Raw genomic sequence first — 18,543 nt, 5'->3', positions numbered from 1 at the left:
GCATATTGGATATATTACAGTTATGGAACTTTTGAGAGTAAATCAATCAGACCTTTGAAATCTGTAAATAGAAGTCCTGAAGATTTTTTCTCAATGCAACATTGGGAATCTAACAAGATCCTTAGGGCAATCCCAGTTATGAGGCTAAGTAAATAATTCATTATGATAATAAGGAACCAAGGACTTTTGCACATTTCAAAAATTGCTCAATTTCTTCGGGAGTTGAAAGAAGTTGAAGTTTTTCTCAATTGGTCTATTTAATAGGTAATTTTCTCTAAGCCAATGGCATAGACAGTTGCAATGTTAGTTAGATGGGGCAGGCTTGATAGGTCTTACAGTCTATTCCTATTTTTTTCATCAATTCATAAATAATGACAAATGAATTCTTCTGGCAAAATCTAACTTAGAGAAAACACAGTTCTTGAATTCAAGCTGGACTACTTGAAAATGCCAAATCAACCTATTTCAGGACTTCCAAGATACAAACTGAACGTTTTGAATGAATGAACACTCCAGACAGTTAGTAAACTGGCTTTATTTCAAATGTGTTTTCGGAATTAATATGACAAATGCAAAATCACTTAACTAATCATCAGAAGGAGAATCATCATAACCAAGGCGGTATATCACTGTTATGACAAAACAAAGAAAAGCTTCACTTTCAACAGTTTGTTTGACATTTTGTAAACATCATTTTGTGGAAAAGAAAATCTGGTCAGAATAATTGCAAACAGTGTTTTTCTGATGTTGATTTATAATAAGAATGAACATGTTTAACTGTATCCATATGTGATGCTTCCAGCTGATGCTGCTAACCTTATTGAGTGAGATTTCTTTCAACAATTTAATTTGATAATCATTTCAGAAATCCCAGCTAGTTGACTATATATATCTGAGCAGGTTCCCTGGTAAGACTGAAATGTTTCTAAAACTAGCCATAAAACTACAGTATGCTTTACAAAACAGTTCATTCATTCAAACAATAATATGCAGGCAATCTTTTGAATGATTTAAATCAAAAAAGGAAATAAAGATGAAAGCCTATGTGCTCACTTTGAACTGGAAACTGCACAAAGAAAATTTCCACTAACCTTCATACTTGTACTAAAAACTGTGTGACTGGAAAAATCCTATCAAAAATCTGTATACTAATAGGATTTAATCAGAAACTACCTAATCCATTGTTTCAATCTGAAAGCCATTTGCAAGCCAAATTACTTTTGCATTAGTGACTGTTTGAGTTTAGTACAACATCAAATTTCCACCTAAGTTTGCTTGATGTCAGCACTTATTTTATCACTTTATTTCATAAAACTTGGAAACATCAGCACAAAAAATAAACCTAGGGCAGTATTGGCTTCACAATTAGTCCAATTCTTGATTTCTTTCTCACTAAGTGCCATTTTCTTTCTTTTCAAGACTTTATATTCCTCATAAATGCTGTGATTGACTAAGCTTCAACAACCACAATTCTATAGATTCTATATTCTAATAATGCTTACATAAAATAGTTTGTTAATCTTTCCATTTGCTTTCTTAGAATTGATCCTATAAATGCATGTCCCTTTATTAAGATTTCCACCAAAGGTATGTTGAAATGTGAACAAAATTCAAATTTTTCTGAACTTATATTGGAAAATGTTAACTTCACATTATTTGTAACATATATGTAAATTTGACTTCTACCTAATAAGACTTGGAAAATGTCATCTTTAACAACCAGTTACAAGATTACGAATATACATAAATATGAAGTATAAAATTTATCTGGCAATTCTTTAGTAAGTCAAAACAAACATTTTAAATCGGTTCCTGGATAAGAAAAAGATAATATGCCACTTGTTTTTGGGGGTGCGGCACCTCAATTTAAGAACCGGACTAAGTACATTTATTCAAACAGCTTTATCATTTTTGAGGTAGAAATTATTTAAAGTATACTACACTAAAGCTATGTAGAATTCAATGTTTTTTCACAACTTTTATCATTCTATACTCAATGCAATTTTACTGGAGTATGGAATAAGATGCTTATTATTTGATTTTTTTGTCAATTGCTGATTTGTCTTAAAATGTAAAGCTAAAATTTTATATTCAAAGGCTAGCAATGACATAGAATCTAAGGTAAATTGACATAAACTACCATTTTAATTAGCAATCACAAAAAAAATTCTAAAAAAATGCCTGTGTTCATTTGATGTGCTGCTAAAATCAAATATCAAGATTACACTCATTAAGACTTAACAACCGTTGAATATGCAACATAGAGGCAGGATACTCAACCCATTCTGCCTGTTCTGCTTTTTTGAATGAGATACCCAACTAGTACCACTCCCCTGCACATTCTTCCACTGCCCTGCAATTTCTTCTCCTTCAAGTATGAGTTTGATTTCATTTTGCAAATTATTACTGAATTTGCTTGTGACACCGCTTCAAGCAATACATCCTGGATCATAATAACATGGGGGAAAAGTACTTTCCTCAACAATAATTACCTTGAAGTTATGTCTGATAATTACTGACATTTCTGGCATAAAACACCTTCTCCTTATTTACACTACATAAATTCTACATAATTTTGAACAACCACATTATATCCCACCTGAATATCTTCTTCTTTTAGAAGAATTATGCCAGTTTCTCCAGTCACTTCAGACAACTATTGTTCCATGTGCCTGGTATCATTCTAACAAATATTCCCTGCACACTCTCTAAGGCCTCTAGCAGCCTTCTTAAAGTCTGGTGCCCAGAAGAGGAAACAAACTCCAACTGGATAATCTCATAGAATCCCTGCAGTGTGGAACCAGGCCTTTGGTCCATACCTATTCTCCGAAGAGCATCCTGCCTAGATCCATCTTTCTACCCAATTCCTGTAGCCCTGCATTTCCCGTGGCTAATACACTTATATATACATCCTGGACTCTATGAACAATTTATCATGGCCAATCCACCTAACCTGCGTATCTTTGGACTGTGGGAGGAAATTGGAGCATCGGGATGAAATTCACACTGACACAGGAAGAATGTGCACACTCCACACAGGTTGCTCCACATTTGAATTCTGTCAATTAACAAACACAATAGTAGTCAAATTACTGAATTAGTAAACAGGAGCCTGGATTAATCTAACAACGGCTTTTGAAAATTTCAGTTAGCCTTCTAAATTTGGGAGATAAAAGCTGGTATTAATCAAAGGGGCTACACAGCTGTTAGACCACTGTAGAAATCAAATCTATCCTTTAGCAAAGTAAAATGTGTTCCTGTCCGATCAGGTTTATATATGACCTCAGACCCACAATTTTTTGAGTGACTGTTAATTGCCCCAGGAAGTGGTATATAGGAAGCCACTCTGTTGTATCGGGTTATGACCAATTGTTTAAGATGACCTACCAATCTCATCTCAATGCAATGCAACATTTACAATAAATGTTGGAAAAACAAATAAATAAAATTGTGATAGTTAAAGGAATTGAACAAGTTATTTTTAATAATAAGTCAATTTGTGCAGAGCAAGCTCTAGTGACCTGAATTTGTGTACAAGGACAGATTGAAAATAATTCCACAATTCTCCAAATATTTATATTTAGTAGTAGAGAGTAGAGAGAGTAGCATAGAGAGCAGAGTAGCTTTTATTTGTCATTTCTACCATATATAAATGACACAGTAAAAATGAGATAGTAAAGATTGTATTCATCATCTATGATAAAATAAGACATTTTACACACTGGTCAGCAGAAATTCTATATTGCCTTGATGTGATCTCAGCCTTTTTAAGTGTTCACTGTAATAATCTCAAGCAATCTGTGAAAACTACAAGCTCGAAATACAAGAACAAGAGAGGGGCAGGAGTGCACCATATGGCCTGTCAAGCCTGCTCAACCACTTATTCTGATCATGGCTAATCTTGGGCTTCAATTTCATCTTCCTGTACACTCCCCACATCCCTGAGAAACCAAATATCTCTGAATCCCAGTATTAAGTGTATGCAAAGATGGAGTACACATTACCTTCTAGAATACAGAATTCCACAGATTCACAATCCTCTAAGCGAAATAATTTCTTCCAATCTTAGACATAAACAATTGGCTCCTTATTCTATTACTGTGCCCCTATGTTTTAAGTTCCCTGGCCAGTGAAAATATTCTACCAATACCCCATCAAACCCCTTCAGAGTCTTGTACGTCACAATTAGAATGCCTTGAATTCTTCTCAGCAGCACAGAATAAAGGTTAAATTTACTCAAAATGAAGATTAAAAAAAGTTCTGGAAATGCACTACAATTCTATCATCAGTTGTAAGACAAAAGTCATATTAACATGTTGAGTGGAGACACTGTCAGATTTAATTCAGTATCTCTATCTGAAATGTAAGCAACACAAAGAAAAATGGTTAGTATGAACTAACTGTCTCTACCTGAGGCATTAAGTTGACTTTTTTATGGCTGCTGTTAGATCTGTATTTTAACAAACATTCAGATGGAAAGGCCTTGCTTGCTTTCCCTGGTGAATCGAAAATATTTCACAACGTTACGTTCCTGTACATCCTGGCCAATATTTATCCCTTAAGCAGCATCAATAATAAAACACTATAGTTATGTTTATTTGAGTTTTATTTCGTTTATGTGAGCTTCCTCCATGCACATTGGCTGCCCTGTTGGATAACAATGACTAAACTTCTAAATGTCCTTCATTGCCTGTATACAAGTCTTTCGGATATGCTGAGGTTGTAAAATGTTTCTTTTATCTACAGTCAAATCACTACCCCAAATTACTGTATAATAAGTAAGAAAATAGTGATTTTATTTTCACTGAGCCGAATATTTTGCTAGATGTAAAGAGTGATTATTGCTTGAGCTCCACGGATATTAATTTTAATCCATGCTTCAATTAATGTTTTATTAATGTCTGGACTTCAATTAAAATTGTATTGTTTTAAGAGAACTGTTGCAAGTTAAATAGAAATTATTTTGGAGAACAAATCTGATTTAGAATGTTAAACATACTTGATATACTGTAAAGCTAGAGCTGAATCAAATCATCGGTACAGTTTTGCAACAGAACAGTTCTGTATAATTATTTTTTTTTAAAAAAACACCTATTTGTTTAGTAGATGAACAAAATTGGCAATCAAAAGGTTAAACAACACTGTTTTGACAAAAGCTCTAAGGCTGAGACAAACCTACCTTTTTCCACCCCATTCCTGTAACAAACTTGTTGCTAGTCCTGTCTGCATCATTCTCACTCTCCCAATAATACTTGGCCTTGAGCCAAAGGTATCATCTTACATCCAAGATAAAAAGGGATCATTTTTGAGGACAGATTCACCACCCCCACCCCAGATCACTAAACATAAATCTTACATTGTATAGTACCACATTCCCTGTTACCTCCAAACTGATTTCCACAAAAAGTAGTAATGAGTCAATAGCGAGAGATTTTGTGCAATACTAGCACATTTAGGGCACAGACAGCAGGTTTCATTTCAGATTATTTCTGCTCTGGCAACTGCAGTAGAAATATGGCACCACACTTTGTCTCATGAGATTCAAACAGATTTACAGTAAAAGTATGACAAAGTAACCAAAGCTATTGAGAAACCTATCTTAAGAGAACTGCTGTAAAAAATACTTGAATCAATACGTCTTTTCTGATCTAAAATGCAAAAGGAAACAAAGTACAGGAGGGAAAACAGGGATCTCCACATTCTTTAAATATTTCATCCCAAAAAGCTTTGTTCATGTCCATACTAACCCCAAACAATAAGTAATATGATTAACAGCAAAGGCATCTTGTTACTCCATACACCCCACCTGACATTAACCACTACTAATAAATAGTCAGGTAGCCAATATCTTTCAAAAATTTTTTCACAAATTTCAAGCACATATAATATGTTCAAATTCAACTTGTAGAATTCATATGTAGACAGGATGATTAGGAAAGTATTTAACATGTTTGTATTCATTGCGCAGACCTTTATGTATAGGAGTTAGGATGTCATGTTGAGATTGTACAGGACGTTGGTGAGGCCTCTTCTGGAGTACTATATCCATTTCTGGTCGCCCTGTCATAGGAAGGATATTATTAAGTTGGAGAGGGTTCAGAAAAGATTTACCAGGATGTTGCCAGGAATGCACGATAGGAGTAATAAGGAGAGGCTGGATAGACTGGAACTTGTTTTTCACTGGAGCTTAGGAGGTGAGGGGATATCCTTGTAGAAGTTTATTAAATCATGAAGGGTATAGATACGGTGAATGGCAGGTGTCATTTCCCTAGGCTGGGGGATTTCAATCAAGGGGACATATTTTTTCAGGTGAGAGGAGAAATATCCCTTCCAGAGGAAGTGGTGGATGCGAGTATAGTTACAACGTTTAAAAAGACATTTGGATAATTACATGAAAAAGAAATGTTTGGAGGGATATGGACCACACACAGGTCAGTGAAGCTAGTTTAGTTTGGCATTATGCTCAACATGGACTGGTTGACTGAAGGGCCTGTTTCCATTCTATATGACTCAATCACTCTATAACTTTTTCACAAATTCATATTTTAAGGGCATATGCAAAATCATCCTCAACAGCATGAATTATCTACTCCTTTACAAACACATGCAACATGTCCTATGAAGCTTTCATTTATCCCAATAAAAATCAACATTCTTAAAATTTAAGAAAAATGTACACATGTTACTGTGTACAGACAAAATGATTTTCAAAAATATTCAGTCGTTTTCTCTCACTCCAGTTACATTTCATGAATTTTAAATTATGAAGTAATTACTATTCAAATTATGCGCCTGCTCCAAAAAAAATGTTCTTTTCTAGATTTGCTCATTTTAGAAGTAAGGTCGATCACCTGAAAGTAGCAAACAACTTCTTTCTTTGAATATACGTTGTGCATAATCTTCCAAATTGCTATTATGCCTGGGAGCACAATAATTCATATTTGCATCAGCTGCATGAAGCATCTTCTTACATTTCAAAACTAGGTTTAGTAAGATTTAACTTGCCTAATAGCCAAAAGTGCAATAGCAACTTGTGTAATCTACAAACAGTAGACGGTGTCTGCCATCTTCTTTTGATAGAGAAAGCAATGTATCAGCCAACTCTGATAAATAATTTTACATCAGCTGGTAGCATTCTAAACATAGAATGTTTCCTAAACCTCCAGTCTTATTTGCTGAGTCCAATATTCTGACAAATGGAACTAACTTCACCAGGAAACATACTGATTCTTTTCCATAACCACTATATTCTGACTTACTGTAAATCAGATGGCATGGAAAATGAGATAGAAAATAATCCAAGGCTTTAAAAGGTCTCAAAAAACTAACATAAGTGGTTTCACATATATAAAATTATACAAATATAAATAAAAGTAGAATGTCAGAAAATGATTATGCTCAAACTAAAATTCTAAATGCAGTAGTCTCTGACAATTGTGAAACATTGAACTAATATTTCTTAAGAAACCTATTATTCATTATTCAGAGTATTTTCCTAATGCACATACAAACTCATAAGAATAGAACAAATTGCATACTGAACACAAATATATCCTACCTGGCAAGGATAAAGAAATATTTCCAAATCCAAACATTCCATAATTTAGACTGTAAGGCAGGTTCATATATACAAGTACTAATCACCCTTTGCTGAGTTTCTCCTCAGAGAGTTGAGTCCTGTGTTGTAGTCTGTGGTAACAAAACTAGCAGATTCGGAGAATTATGCTGATGCAGAGTAGAAACTAGCACAAAAAAAGGCACTTACTGTTAGTCATGTGACTCAGGGAGGTGTACTGGCCATTGGGCGTGCTTGTGGTGGGGACCACCACCCGTGAATGCTCCATCTTGGGGGAGAAGTCATCACTACCTGTTATGAAGAGGTCGGTCATCACACCATAGTTAATAAAGCATAGTTCTTGTTTCCAATAAAGTATTCTTGTGCAATATGAACGTTTGTGTTCTAAGTCTTTATTGAAGCATTTAAAATAACACTGCTTAAACCCAGAATGAGTAGAGTGATTTATCTGTAAGGGAATTCATTTTGCATCCTGTCTAAAAGACTGTTTCACTTTAAGATGTTCACTTCCTTTGGATGATACGAATTCAAGAACAACATTAATTTAAAAAAACATTAACTGTAATTTGAGTGCACAATTATCTACATTTTGCCAGAAGCTTGGCAACATTTAGTTTAAAGAAAACTTTTAAAACTCACCACCACCAGTGATAGGGCCATCAGTAACCTCTGTTTCCATCTTCAAAGTGCAGTGCTGTAAGAAAAATTGGCAGAAAATGTCATGCCGGATGTCTTATTTGTTACTGAAATGTGCTAACCGTAATCAAAAGACACCTGTGATCATGGAACGTTATCTTTTTAATGATACTATACTGACTGTATGGTGTTGCATGATACGAGTTCAACTTCCAAGAGGCTGAATATTTTAAAGGCATTTTAGAAACTGTATAATTATATGACATGTAAACCAATCCTGGTACTGAATACTATGCATATCATCAGTATTAAATTGTTCTGGCACATTTACTGGTTTTCTTACTGTTGTGGTGGACAGTCATGGATTATGCCAATGTCATGCACACAATTTACAAAGTTGCATGAAGTGAATTCAATAGCTGTTGGAAACCATTAGTGTAGCTGATTAGAAAATTCATGGAGTAATTTCCATTAACACTTCTTTAGCCTATCAAGATGGGTTGCTGTTCATTCTTAATCATTTGATATCATAAAATTTTCTAGGTCTGCCATAGCAAAACATACATTTTAAACTTTTTTTGGTTACTTTAATTCTTTTAGCCAATTAATAATAAAAGCCAGTCATTGTAATTATTGAAACGTTTTATTTGCCATAATTCTGTACCTCTATTAAACCCAATTTGTAAAATTCACAATTCATTGAAGATCAAACTAAACCAAAGAAGTTCAAAATAGCAAAGGAAAATATAGAAATCAAAGGTTTTTTGTCTGGACTAATAATTTTACATCAATCCTGAGTGATTACCAATGAGACTGTATAAGGATCCAATATATCGAGAATAGTTGACGGGTCTCAAAAACAATGTGGCACGAAGAGTTAACAGTTGTGTATTAATCTGAAGAATGTATTTCTATTGATCTCAACATATTTTTAGCCATGATGACAGGAAAATTGCGTTACTTACTGGAATAAGGTTGTTTCTCCACTTGCCTCCAACTACTTCCCTGAAAATTGCGAATTATATGTTCCTGTTTTTGCTATGTTTTATATAGTATCAGACATACTATTTACATCACAAATATCCTGGAATAAGTTTTAGCCCAACGACAATCTATCGCCTAAGTCAATTATTATGTGTCTAAAAGTAACAGTTAAAACGCGATATTTACATTGAGTAAATATGCCCAATTGCTCTATTACCACCACTAGTACACACGGACAAAATCGACCGAATGGAACCCAGTTCATCTGAGTAAAAGCTGAAAACCGCGTCAGACACTGCAACAAACAGGAAGAAAAGTCCCACCAACAAAAATGGTTAAAACACTCCAGTACCGTTTACGTTCGCTCACGCCAAGATAGCCGACACATCAGATATAAAGCGTCAAAATCAAGCGACTGTCAGCTCTTACTGGTGTTAAGGTTAGAGTGCAAGATATGGAATGGGTGTTGGAAAAGTGTCCAGGAATGTCAACGTACACTAAGTACTTCGGAAGAGAAGGAGGTCAGAGCCTCGGCAATGCGATTAACAAAAAAAAGTTGATACACCGGTTCCTAAGGAATCGACGAGAAGGCGTATAGATTCAGGGCAAGTTACTAGGATTGTTTAAATGGCCCGTGGCAAAATATTCTTTCTTTCAATGGTATGTGACAGGTCAAGTGCTGAAAAAACATTTCCTTTGACACAGACATATCAGTCGCGAATGAGCAGGAGGTAATCGTTGGACAATACTAGTGATCACGGTAAACTAATTTACTGTACTGTGATTCCTTAATAACTGTGGTAAATGATGTGAGTGCAACTGCTATCAAAAAAAGACCCGGTACTATCCCAGCCATCATACGAATACGACGGGATTTGCTTGGGACTGCAACAAGTCATTTGGTCCGTGCGGGCACTTCACTGAAAAAAATCTCCGCTGTTTCAAAATTGATCTAATTGATTTTTCTGATTAGTGCGGAAAGAAGCCCTATGATTACCTTAGTAATGGGCTACGATCAAATAAATCCATCACAATTCCCTTTAATATTACATTGAGACGAACTGTTGGATGTGAAACGCTGCTAATCCAGCAGCCACTTCCTCCATCTTCACCATGGTAGTATGGGAGTTTGTCAAGCTCCGAGAAACCGAACGGCGCGGTTCTACCTCTCGGCGATCGACTAGAGCAAAGATGTATTCAGCCGACACAAGGGAAACATCAAATGTAAGAACCACACAGAACCCCAGCCAAAGGTGTAGTACATAAAACTTTAGCAGCTTCTGCACAGACCGATCCCCAACAATACTAGCAACACTCCTATAACCATTCAATAAAGCTTGAATGCGTTGGGAATCAGTATTAAATTATAGATAATGACTGATATTAAACCTATTGAGGCAATTGATATCCAGTGAAATACTATATAAAAACCGAAAGGACGGCGGATGCAGTGGATCTGAAACACAAACAGAAGTGCTTAAAAAAGCTCAGCAGCAGCATCTGTGAAGAGAACTCAGAGTTAACCTTTCGTGTCCGTGAAGGGTTCACCGGACCCGATACGTAAACTTAAGTTTAATCAGAGTTAAAGTAAACTAATGAGTAAGCGTAAATGGTTTGTGTGGAAAAATTCATTGACCTAATTGGCTGTCTTTTAGTGCGGATTTTAAATGTTTTGGAAATGTCAAACCAGAATCTGTGCCATAATACTTATAATCTCCAATAATTTAAGTGACATTGTGATTCATATTGTTGAATTCTGGATTTTGACTGACTTGGGGGCTGGGGGCGGTATCTTTTGCGATTCTGGCAATTAGTTTATATTAGTTGCAGAGACCTTCTAATGCACCAACTTGAAAAAAGTCTTGCTGCATTATACAATACGATCATTATAATCATTACTGTCTGCCATTCGCTGACATTGTGCACATATTATTTAATTTATATAAAATCATATTGTAAACCAATATGGAATTGTGTAGGATTTTCATTGAAATAAAGTATAATCTTAAAATGACTCAAAGATCGTTTTATTTTAATTTTTTTTACAATATTGAGCAGTTTATTTACACTTGGCATATTTCACAATAGAGGGCAGGCCACTTTTTAAGAAAAGTAACCTTACTCTGCACACATCTCCCATTAACACCAAAAGTTACACGGCTTGCTTCCTGCCATCAGTTCAGTCACTCTTCCCCTGGGTGAGCCTGTCAAACAGGTACTCTCCCAGGCCATTCTCAGGGGCTCCCAGTCTCTTCAGGTTGGTGATCATCTTCACTTGCTCATCCAAGTAGTGCCTCTCCAGGAAGTCACACAGCTTGACATCCTGCAGGAGGACTCTGCCTCCACGTTTATTCTGGAATTCCATCAGATCGTTTTATTTTATTGCGGATTTTAGTACATTTATACATGTAATCACATCATTCACTGTGTCCTCATTTTCACCCACTCACACTTCGTCCATAGTATTCGCTGATGTACAAAAACACAATCTCGGTTCAGATGGTCAATAATACTTTCAGATTATAAATTGAATACATAAACCACTTTTTTAAAAAATATGAAGTGCTAACATCCTCAACAATATTATACCAGACTGCCATCTATAAGTGGTCTAGTCACTCGTCACAATCAACATAAATTAGTCAGCAAAGTAGAAAAGGGTGAATGCTTCATATTGGTGAGAAAGCCATGTTTTCCTTCGTACTTATGATTAAAAATTAAAATTCCTTGATATTTAAGCTCTCACCTTGATAATGAAGTACTTTTGAATTCTTGAAAGATTTTGTAAGTTATTTCAATCACAAATGCCAACTAGGATCAATAATATTTTTCTGATAAATAAAATTATTATTCAAAAACTAATTGAGTTATTTAATGTAATTTTTATATTAAAGAACTAGACCACTGTTCATGTTTTTTTTCTCAGACGAGTTGATTCTGAATTTCAGGTCTCTTAGGGTTTACATGAGCATTTTGATTTATATATGCCAAAATAGAATAAGGAGACACATGAAAAAACAGAATGATTTCTCTGTACATCTCTTAAAGTCACATTTACTTTCTCATTTAAGAAATAATTCTATGTTAATCATTTATACCAATGTTGCAATAGCATATCATTTTCAGCAGATTTACCTCCAAATTTTTTTCAGAATACCTTAAGCCTGGACAGGTCTGTATACTGAAATCTGGCTGGAAGTTTGAAATGAGTTGCCTGTAAAGTTAAATACATCTTTTCTTAAGACCCATTTATATAGCTTGCATTGGCAGAAAAAAAAGATGCTCTCTGCTTGCTTATAATTGGAAAGGTCAAAATTTATCAACAAACCCTTTTTAGCAACTAATAAATTGCCATTGCGCAGTGAAGCTCTTTCACATACTGTACAAAATAGCAAGGCAGATGACCGGTACATCTGAAACCATCTCCATAGTGCCACCTACTAGCTGCATTTTCTAACTGCATGGTGACAGACAACTGTTTACATGCAATATTTAAATTCTATTTAAATAGTTATTATGAAACATGCAGAATTCTCTGGAACCTCGAGCAACTACATTCCAATCTCCTAAACAATGCTGTGAGCAACCCAATTAAAAATTCTTAGAGGAATTGCAAAGATTAATGTTTCATAACTTCTTTTTTGTCCTAGAAATTTTGTAACTGAGGTAAAGGTGGAAAGTCAAAGGTTACCTAATTGTATAACAACTAGTCTGATATACTATAAGACCATAAGATATAGTAACAGAAGAAAATCACTCAGTTCATCCAGTCATTCAATGAGATCTTGGCTGACCTAATAATCCTCAACTCCGCTTTCCTGCCTCTTCCTGAGAACTCTTGATTCATTTCCGAATTAAAAATTTGTCTATCAGGATTAATGATCCAGTCTTCACAGCTGTCTGTGGTATGAATTCCCATAGATTCACTATATTCTAAAAGAAAAAAAATCCTCCTCATCTAACTTACATCATACATTCATAGAGTGTACGTGGGACAGTTTTATCAAACAATATGTTTCACATCCAATCAGGGAACAAGCTATTTTCGAACTGGTGCTGTATAATGAGGCTGATTTAATAAATAATGTCAGAAGAAAAGATTCCTTTGGAAACAATGTTAATAACATGGCAGAATTTAGCATTTGCTTTGAGAGGAAAGAACTGGTGTTGGAAATAACTGTGTTAATCTTAAATAAGGGTAATTACAAAGGAATGAGGGTGGAGCTATTGGAGTGGATTGGGAAGAGAGTTTAGCAACAAAGATGGCTGAAGAATAATGGGAGACATTTAGAAAATAATTCATGGGTCACAGCAAAGATCCAGTATGAACGATTCTAAGAAGGGGATAAACCAAGAATGGTTAACAAGCAACAAATTGAAAACAAAATGGCAAAGGTTAGTGGTAAGCCAGAGGATTGAGAAGCTTTTAAAAACCAACAAAAAGACAACCAAAAATGATCAAGAGAAAGAAAGTAAACTTTAAGAGTAAAGTTGCAATTACTATCAAAACAAATAGATGAATTTCTTTAAATATATAAAACTGAAGACAGAAGCTACAATTACCATAGGCTCCTGAAACAACGAGGCTGGCAAAATAATAATTTGAAACCAGGAAATAGCAGAGGAATTGGATAAATTATTTATATTTGTCTTCACAATAGAAGACACAAATGGAATTCCAAAATTACAAAATATTCAAAGAGCAAAAGGAGGGCAGGAAATAAATTAAATAACCATAACTAGAGAAAAAAACACTAGGGAAACTAATGGGGATTGATGTGAGCTTAAGAGGTATAGTTAGTAAGTTTGCAGATGACAACAAAATTGGTGGTGTAGTGGACAGCAAAGAAGGTTACCTCAGATTACGACAGGATATTGATCAGTTGAGCCAATGGGCTGAGAAGTGGCAGATGGAGTTTAATTTAGATAAATGTGAGGTGTTGCATTTTGGGAAAGCAAATCTTAGCAGGACTTATACACTTAATGGTAATGTCCTTGGGAGTGTTGCTGAACAAAGAGACCTTGGAGTGCAGGTTCATAGCTCCTTGAAAGTAGAGTCACAGGTAGGATAGGTGTTTGGTATGCTTTCCTTTATTGGTGAGAATATTGAGTACAGCAGTTGGGAGGTCATGTTGTGGCTGTACAGGACATTGGTGAGGCCACTTTTGGAGTATTGCATGTAATTCTGGTCTCCTTCCAATCGGAAAGACGTTGTGAAACTTGAAAGGGTTCAGAAAAGATTTATAAGGATGTTGCCAGGATTGGAGGATTTGAGATATAGGGAGAGTTTGAATATACTGGTGCTGTTTTCCCGGGAGCGTTGGAAACTGAGGGGTGACCTTTTAGTGGTTTATAAAATCATGAGGGACGTGGATAGGATAAATAGACAAAGTCTTTTCACTGGGGTGGGAGAGTCCAGAACCAGGGGACATAGTTTAAAGTGTGAGGGGAAAGATATAAAGAGAGACCTGGGGGCAACGTTTTCATGCAGTGCATGGTGTGTGTATGGAATAGGCTGCCAGAGGAAGTGGTGGAGGCTAGTCCAATTGCAATATTTAAATAGCATCTGGATGGGCATATGAACAGGAAGGGTTTGGAGGGATATGGGTCGGGTGCTGGCAGGTAGGACTAGATTGGATTAGGATATCTGGTCGACATGGACAAGTTGGACCGAAGGGTCTGTTTCCGTGCTGCACATCTCTATAATTCTCTGACTCTATTTCTCTCCTCATTTCTCCTAGTTTAAATTTATCATTCATACTGTCACCTTCAACTTATATCTAGACAGTTAACATTTTGTCCTCCATTTTCTGCTGGATGGCCAATTGCCTTACTTGAACCACAAACACTGCTGGAAACAACTACTTTCCATGGAATTTATTTAGTGGTTCCAACATTAGTTCTAGCAGTGTTGGCTAATTTGCAAATTTAACTTTTAACTTTTTCATGCAGAGGGTGGTATGTGTATGGAATGGGCTGCCAGGGGAAGTGTTGGAGGCTAGTAAAATTGCAACATTTAAAAGGCATCTGGATGCGTATATGAATAGGAAGGGTTTGGAGGGATATAGGTCAGGTGCTGGTGGGTGGGACTAGGTTAGGTTGAGATATCTGGTCAGCATGGACAAGTTGGAACGAAGTGTCTGTTTCCATCAGGTGGGCCAATGGGCTGAGAAGTGCGCAGATAGAGTTTAATTCAGATAAATGCGAGGTTCTGCATTTTGGGAAAGCATATCTTAGCAGAACTTATACACTTAATAGTAAGGTCCTAGGGAGTGTTGCTGAACAAAGAGACCTTGAAGTGCAGGTTCATAGCTCCATGAAAGTGGAGTCACAGGATAGTGAAGAAGGCGTTCCTTTATTGGTCAGAGTATTGAGTACAGGAGTTGGGAGGTCATGTTGCGGCTATACAGGACATTGGTTAGGCCACTGTTGGAATATTGCATGCAATTCTGGTCTCCTTCCTATCGGAAAGATGTTGTGAAACTTGAAAGGGTTCAGAAAAGATTTACAAGGATGTTGCCAGGGTTGGAGGATTTGAGCTACAGGGAGAGGCTGAACAGGCTGGGGCTGTTTTCCCTGGAGCATTGGAGGCTGAGGGGTGACATTATAGAGGTTTACAAAATTATGAGGGGCATGGATAGGGTAAATAGACAAAGTCTTTTCCCTAAGGTGCGGAAGACCAGAACTAGAGGGCATAGATTTAGGGTGAGAGGGGAAAGATATAAAAGAGACCTAAGGGGCAACCTTTTCACACAGAGGGTGGTATGTGTATGGAATGAGCTGCCAGAGGATGTGGTGGAGGCTGGTACAATTGCAACATTTAAGAGGCATTTCGATGGGTATATGAACAGGAAGGGTTTGGAGGGATATGGGCTGGGTGCTGGCAGGTGGGACTAGATTGGGTTGGGATATCTGGTCGGCATGGACGGGTTGGACCGAAGGGTCTGTTTCCACGCTGTTCATCTCTATGACTCTATGTTGTACATCTGTATGACTCTAAAGACCAATAAGTCCCCTGAACTATGCGTTCTAAATGCTTGAAGAAGTAGCTAAAGAAATAGTAGATGCACTGATTATAATCTTCCAGGAATCCTTATATTATGGAAAAGTTCCAAAGGTTTGGAAAACTGGCAATATAATACCCTTACTTAAAAAGAGAAACAGACCAATAATGGGTAGCTCTAGGTCAGCTAGTTTAACGTCTGTTATGGGGAAAAAAATTAACATCTATTATAAAGGATTTCATAGCACAACTGTCAGAAATGCATAATATGATCAAGCAGATCTGGCATGGCTTCAGCAAAGGGAAATCGTGGCTGACGAACTTACTAGAATTTTTGAGGTGGTAACAGGCAGGATAGATTAAGGGGAAAATAGTGAATATGACATATTCGAATTTTCAGGAGTTGTTTGATAAGGTACCACACATTAGATTACTTAATAAGAAAAAGGCCAATGGTGTTGGAAATGACCAATCCTCTATGATAATATTCTAACTAAAAGAAGACAGAGTAGGATAAAGGTGGGGTGACATTTTCAGGATGGCAACTTGTAACTAATGGTGAATCACAGTGATCAGTGCTAAGACCACAATTATTTATAATATATTAATGACTTGAATGAGGAAAGTGAATGTACGGTAACCAAGTTTGCTGATGAAACAAAAATAAGCGAGAAGGCAAGTGGTGAGGATGACACAAAGAGGCCGCAGAAAGATACAGACAGGTTAAATGAGTGGACAAAATCTTAGCAGATAGATTAGATTACTTACAGTGTGAAAACAGGCCCTTCGGCCCATCAAGTCTATACTGACCCGCCAAAGCGCAACCCACCCATACCTCTACGTTTACCACTTACCTAATGGCCAATTCACCTGACCCGCACATCTTTGGACTGTGGGAGGAAACCGGAGCACCTGGAGGAAACCCACGCAGACACGGGGAGAACGTGCAAACTCCACACAGTCTGTCGCCTGAGTCGGGAATTGAACCCGGGTCTCAGGCGCTGTGAGGCAGCAGTGCTAACCACTGTGCCACCGTGCCGCCCACAACACGGTTGTGAGGAAATCTGAAGTTAAAAACTTTGGCAGGAAGAATAGAAGAGCTGAATGTTATTTTAAATGGAAAAAGATTGCAGAAAGCTGCAGAAGAGAGAGATTTGGGAGTCCTCAACCACTAATCATAAAAAACTAGCATCCAAATTCAGCCTGTAGTAGGCAAGTTAAATTAAATATTGGCTTTTATTTCAAAGGGAATAGAATATAAAAGTAAATATAAAGTCATCATAGTCTGACTAGACCATAGACTGCTTTCTTGGAGATAGCTGGTTATCCTGTGGGTCACCATGCCTCTGGCAAGGGAGAGATTGAGAAGGACAATCTTTCATGGTAATCTCAGTTGGTGCAGGAATTGAATCCACGCTATTGCCATCACTCTGCTTTGTAAACTGACCATCCAGCCAACTGAACTAACTGGCATTCAGACCCCTATCAGATTCTTCTGTTTGTCTTGGTGGTGACACCGTTGGTCAGTGAGAAATCATAGTGAGATAACATTCCATGGGCAGTTTCCATTATTAATGGAATTTAATAATTGAGACTGGGAAAAGTCAACAGAGAGGATTCACAAAGAAATGTGTAACATGTAAGTAAATAACTGCAAGGAATTCTTATATGTATACTATATATGAATGCAATCCATAAATGTATGCTTCACATTTTTACTTTTTGTGAATGGTAAGGCTTTTGTTAATTGTTAAAAAGAAAATAGGACAGTGAGGGATGAAGAAGTGACTCTAACTGTGGACAAGACAGTTAAAGAATGGCAGAAAAATTAAAATTAATATTTGGAATCTCTAATTATAAATTACAGTGAAAGTGAGGATGCAGACAAAGATTTAAAACAATTGTTAGTGGAACTCACAATGATTAAGTCACTGGATTCGAGCTTGTACGTTAGCCTGTTGAAGGAAATTAGATGACAGATAGCAATGGCTTTATTCACAATTTCTCAATCACCCCAAACTATATAAACTGAGGCTTGAAACAAGTGAGTGATGATATGGATACATTGAGTAAATTCAAAGCAGTTTGCATGACATCAATTGTGCATAAATCAGCTGAACTCAGTTTAAGATCAAATTATACATTTAAAAATACATGTATTAATCAAGATAAAACAGTAATTTAGTTTCGAAAAGTATTTCAGTGACCTTTGAAGAAATGTTTGATGTCACTCCATAAGCGGTCTGATAAAAACCATTAGGAAAATTTAAGTTTGAAACAAAATTTAACATCATGAATAGAAAGTTATCTGATGCATATAAGAGAATGACCAACAGTAAATGTG

General features: G+C 36.3%; 1 protein-coding gene across 7 annotated transcripts in view; it reads right to left on the bottom strand.

Annotated features, from left to right (window-relative positions):
- The window catches only part of ikzf2 (IKAROS family zinc finger 2), a 166,332-nt gene that overhangs the window by 100,202 nt on the left and 47,587 nt on the right, over positions 1–18,543 (bottom strand). For 3 of the 7 annotated variants that reach the window (XM_060827646.1, XM_060827645.1, XM_060827650.1), the window contains exons 2-3: positions 8,216–8,270; positions 7,766–7,867 (exon numbers count right to left, since the gene is read on the bottom strand). In XM_060827646.1, the coding sequence (XP_060683629.1) occupies positions 7,766–7,867; positions 8,216–8,270 (157 nt within the window). Of the gene's footprint in view, positions 1–7,558; positions 7,668–7,765; positions 7,868–8,215; positions 8,271–9,177; positions 9,284–9,548; positions 9,694–10,193; positions 10,328–18,543 lie in introns of those variants that run through there. The other 4 variants (XM_060827647.1, XM_060827648.1, XM_060827649.1 and 1 more) reach the window with 4 other exon arrangements.

Source organism: Hemiscyllium ocellatum, chromosome 7 (genome assembly GCF_020745735.1).
Source record: "Hemiscyllium ocellatum isolate sHemOce1 chromosome 7, sHemOce1.pat.X.cur, whole genome shotgun sequence".
NCBI lineage: Eukaryota > Metazoa > Chordata > Chondrichthyes > Orectolobiformes > Hemiscylliidae > Hemiscyllium > Hemiscyllium ocellatum.
The sequence above is the reverse complement of the archived record's forward strand: the minus strand, read 5'-3'. Positions and strand labels throughout refer to the sequence as shown.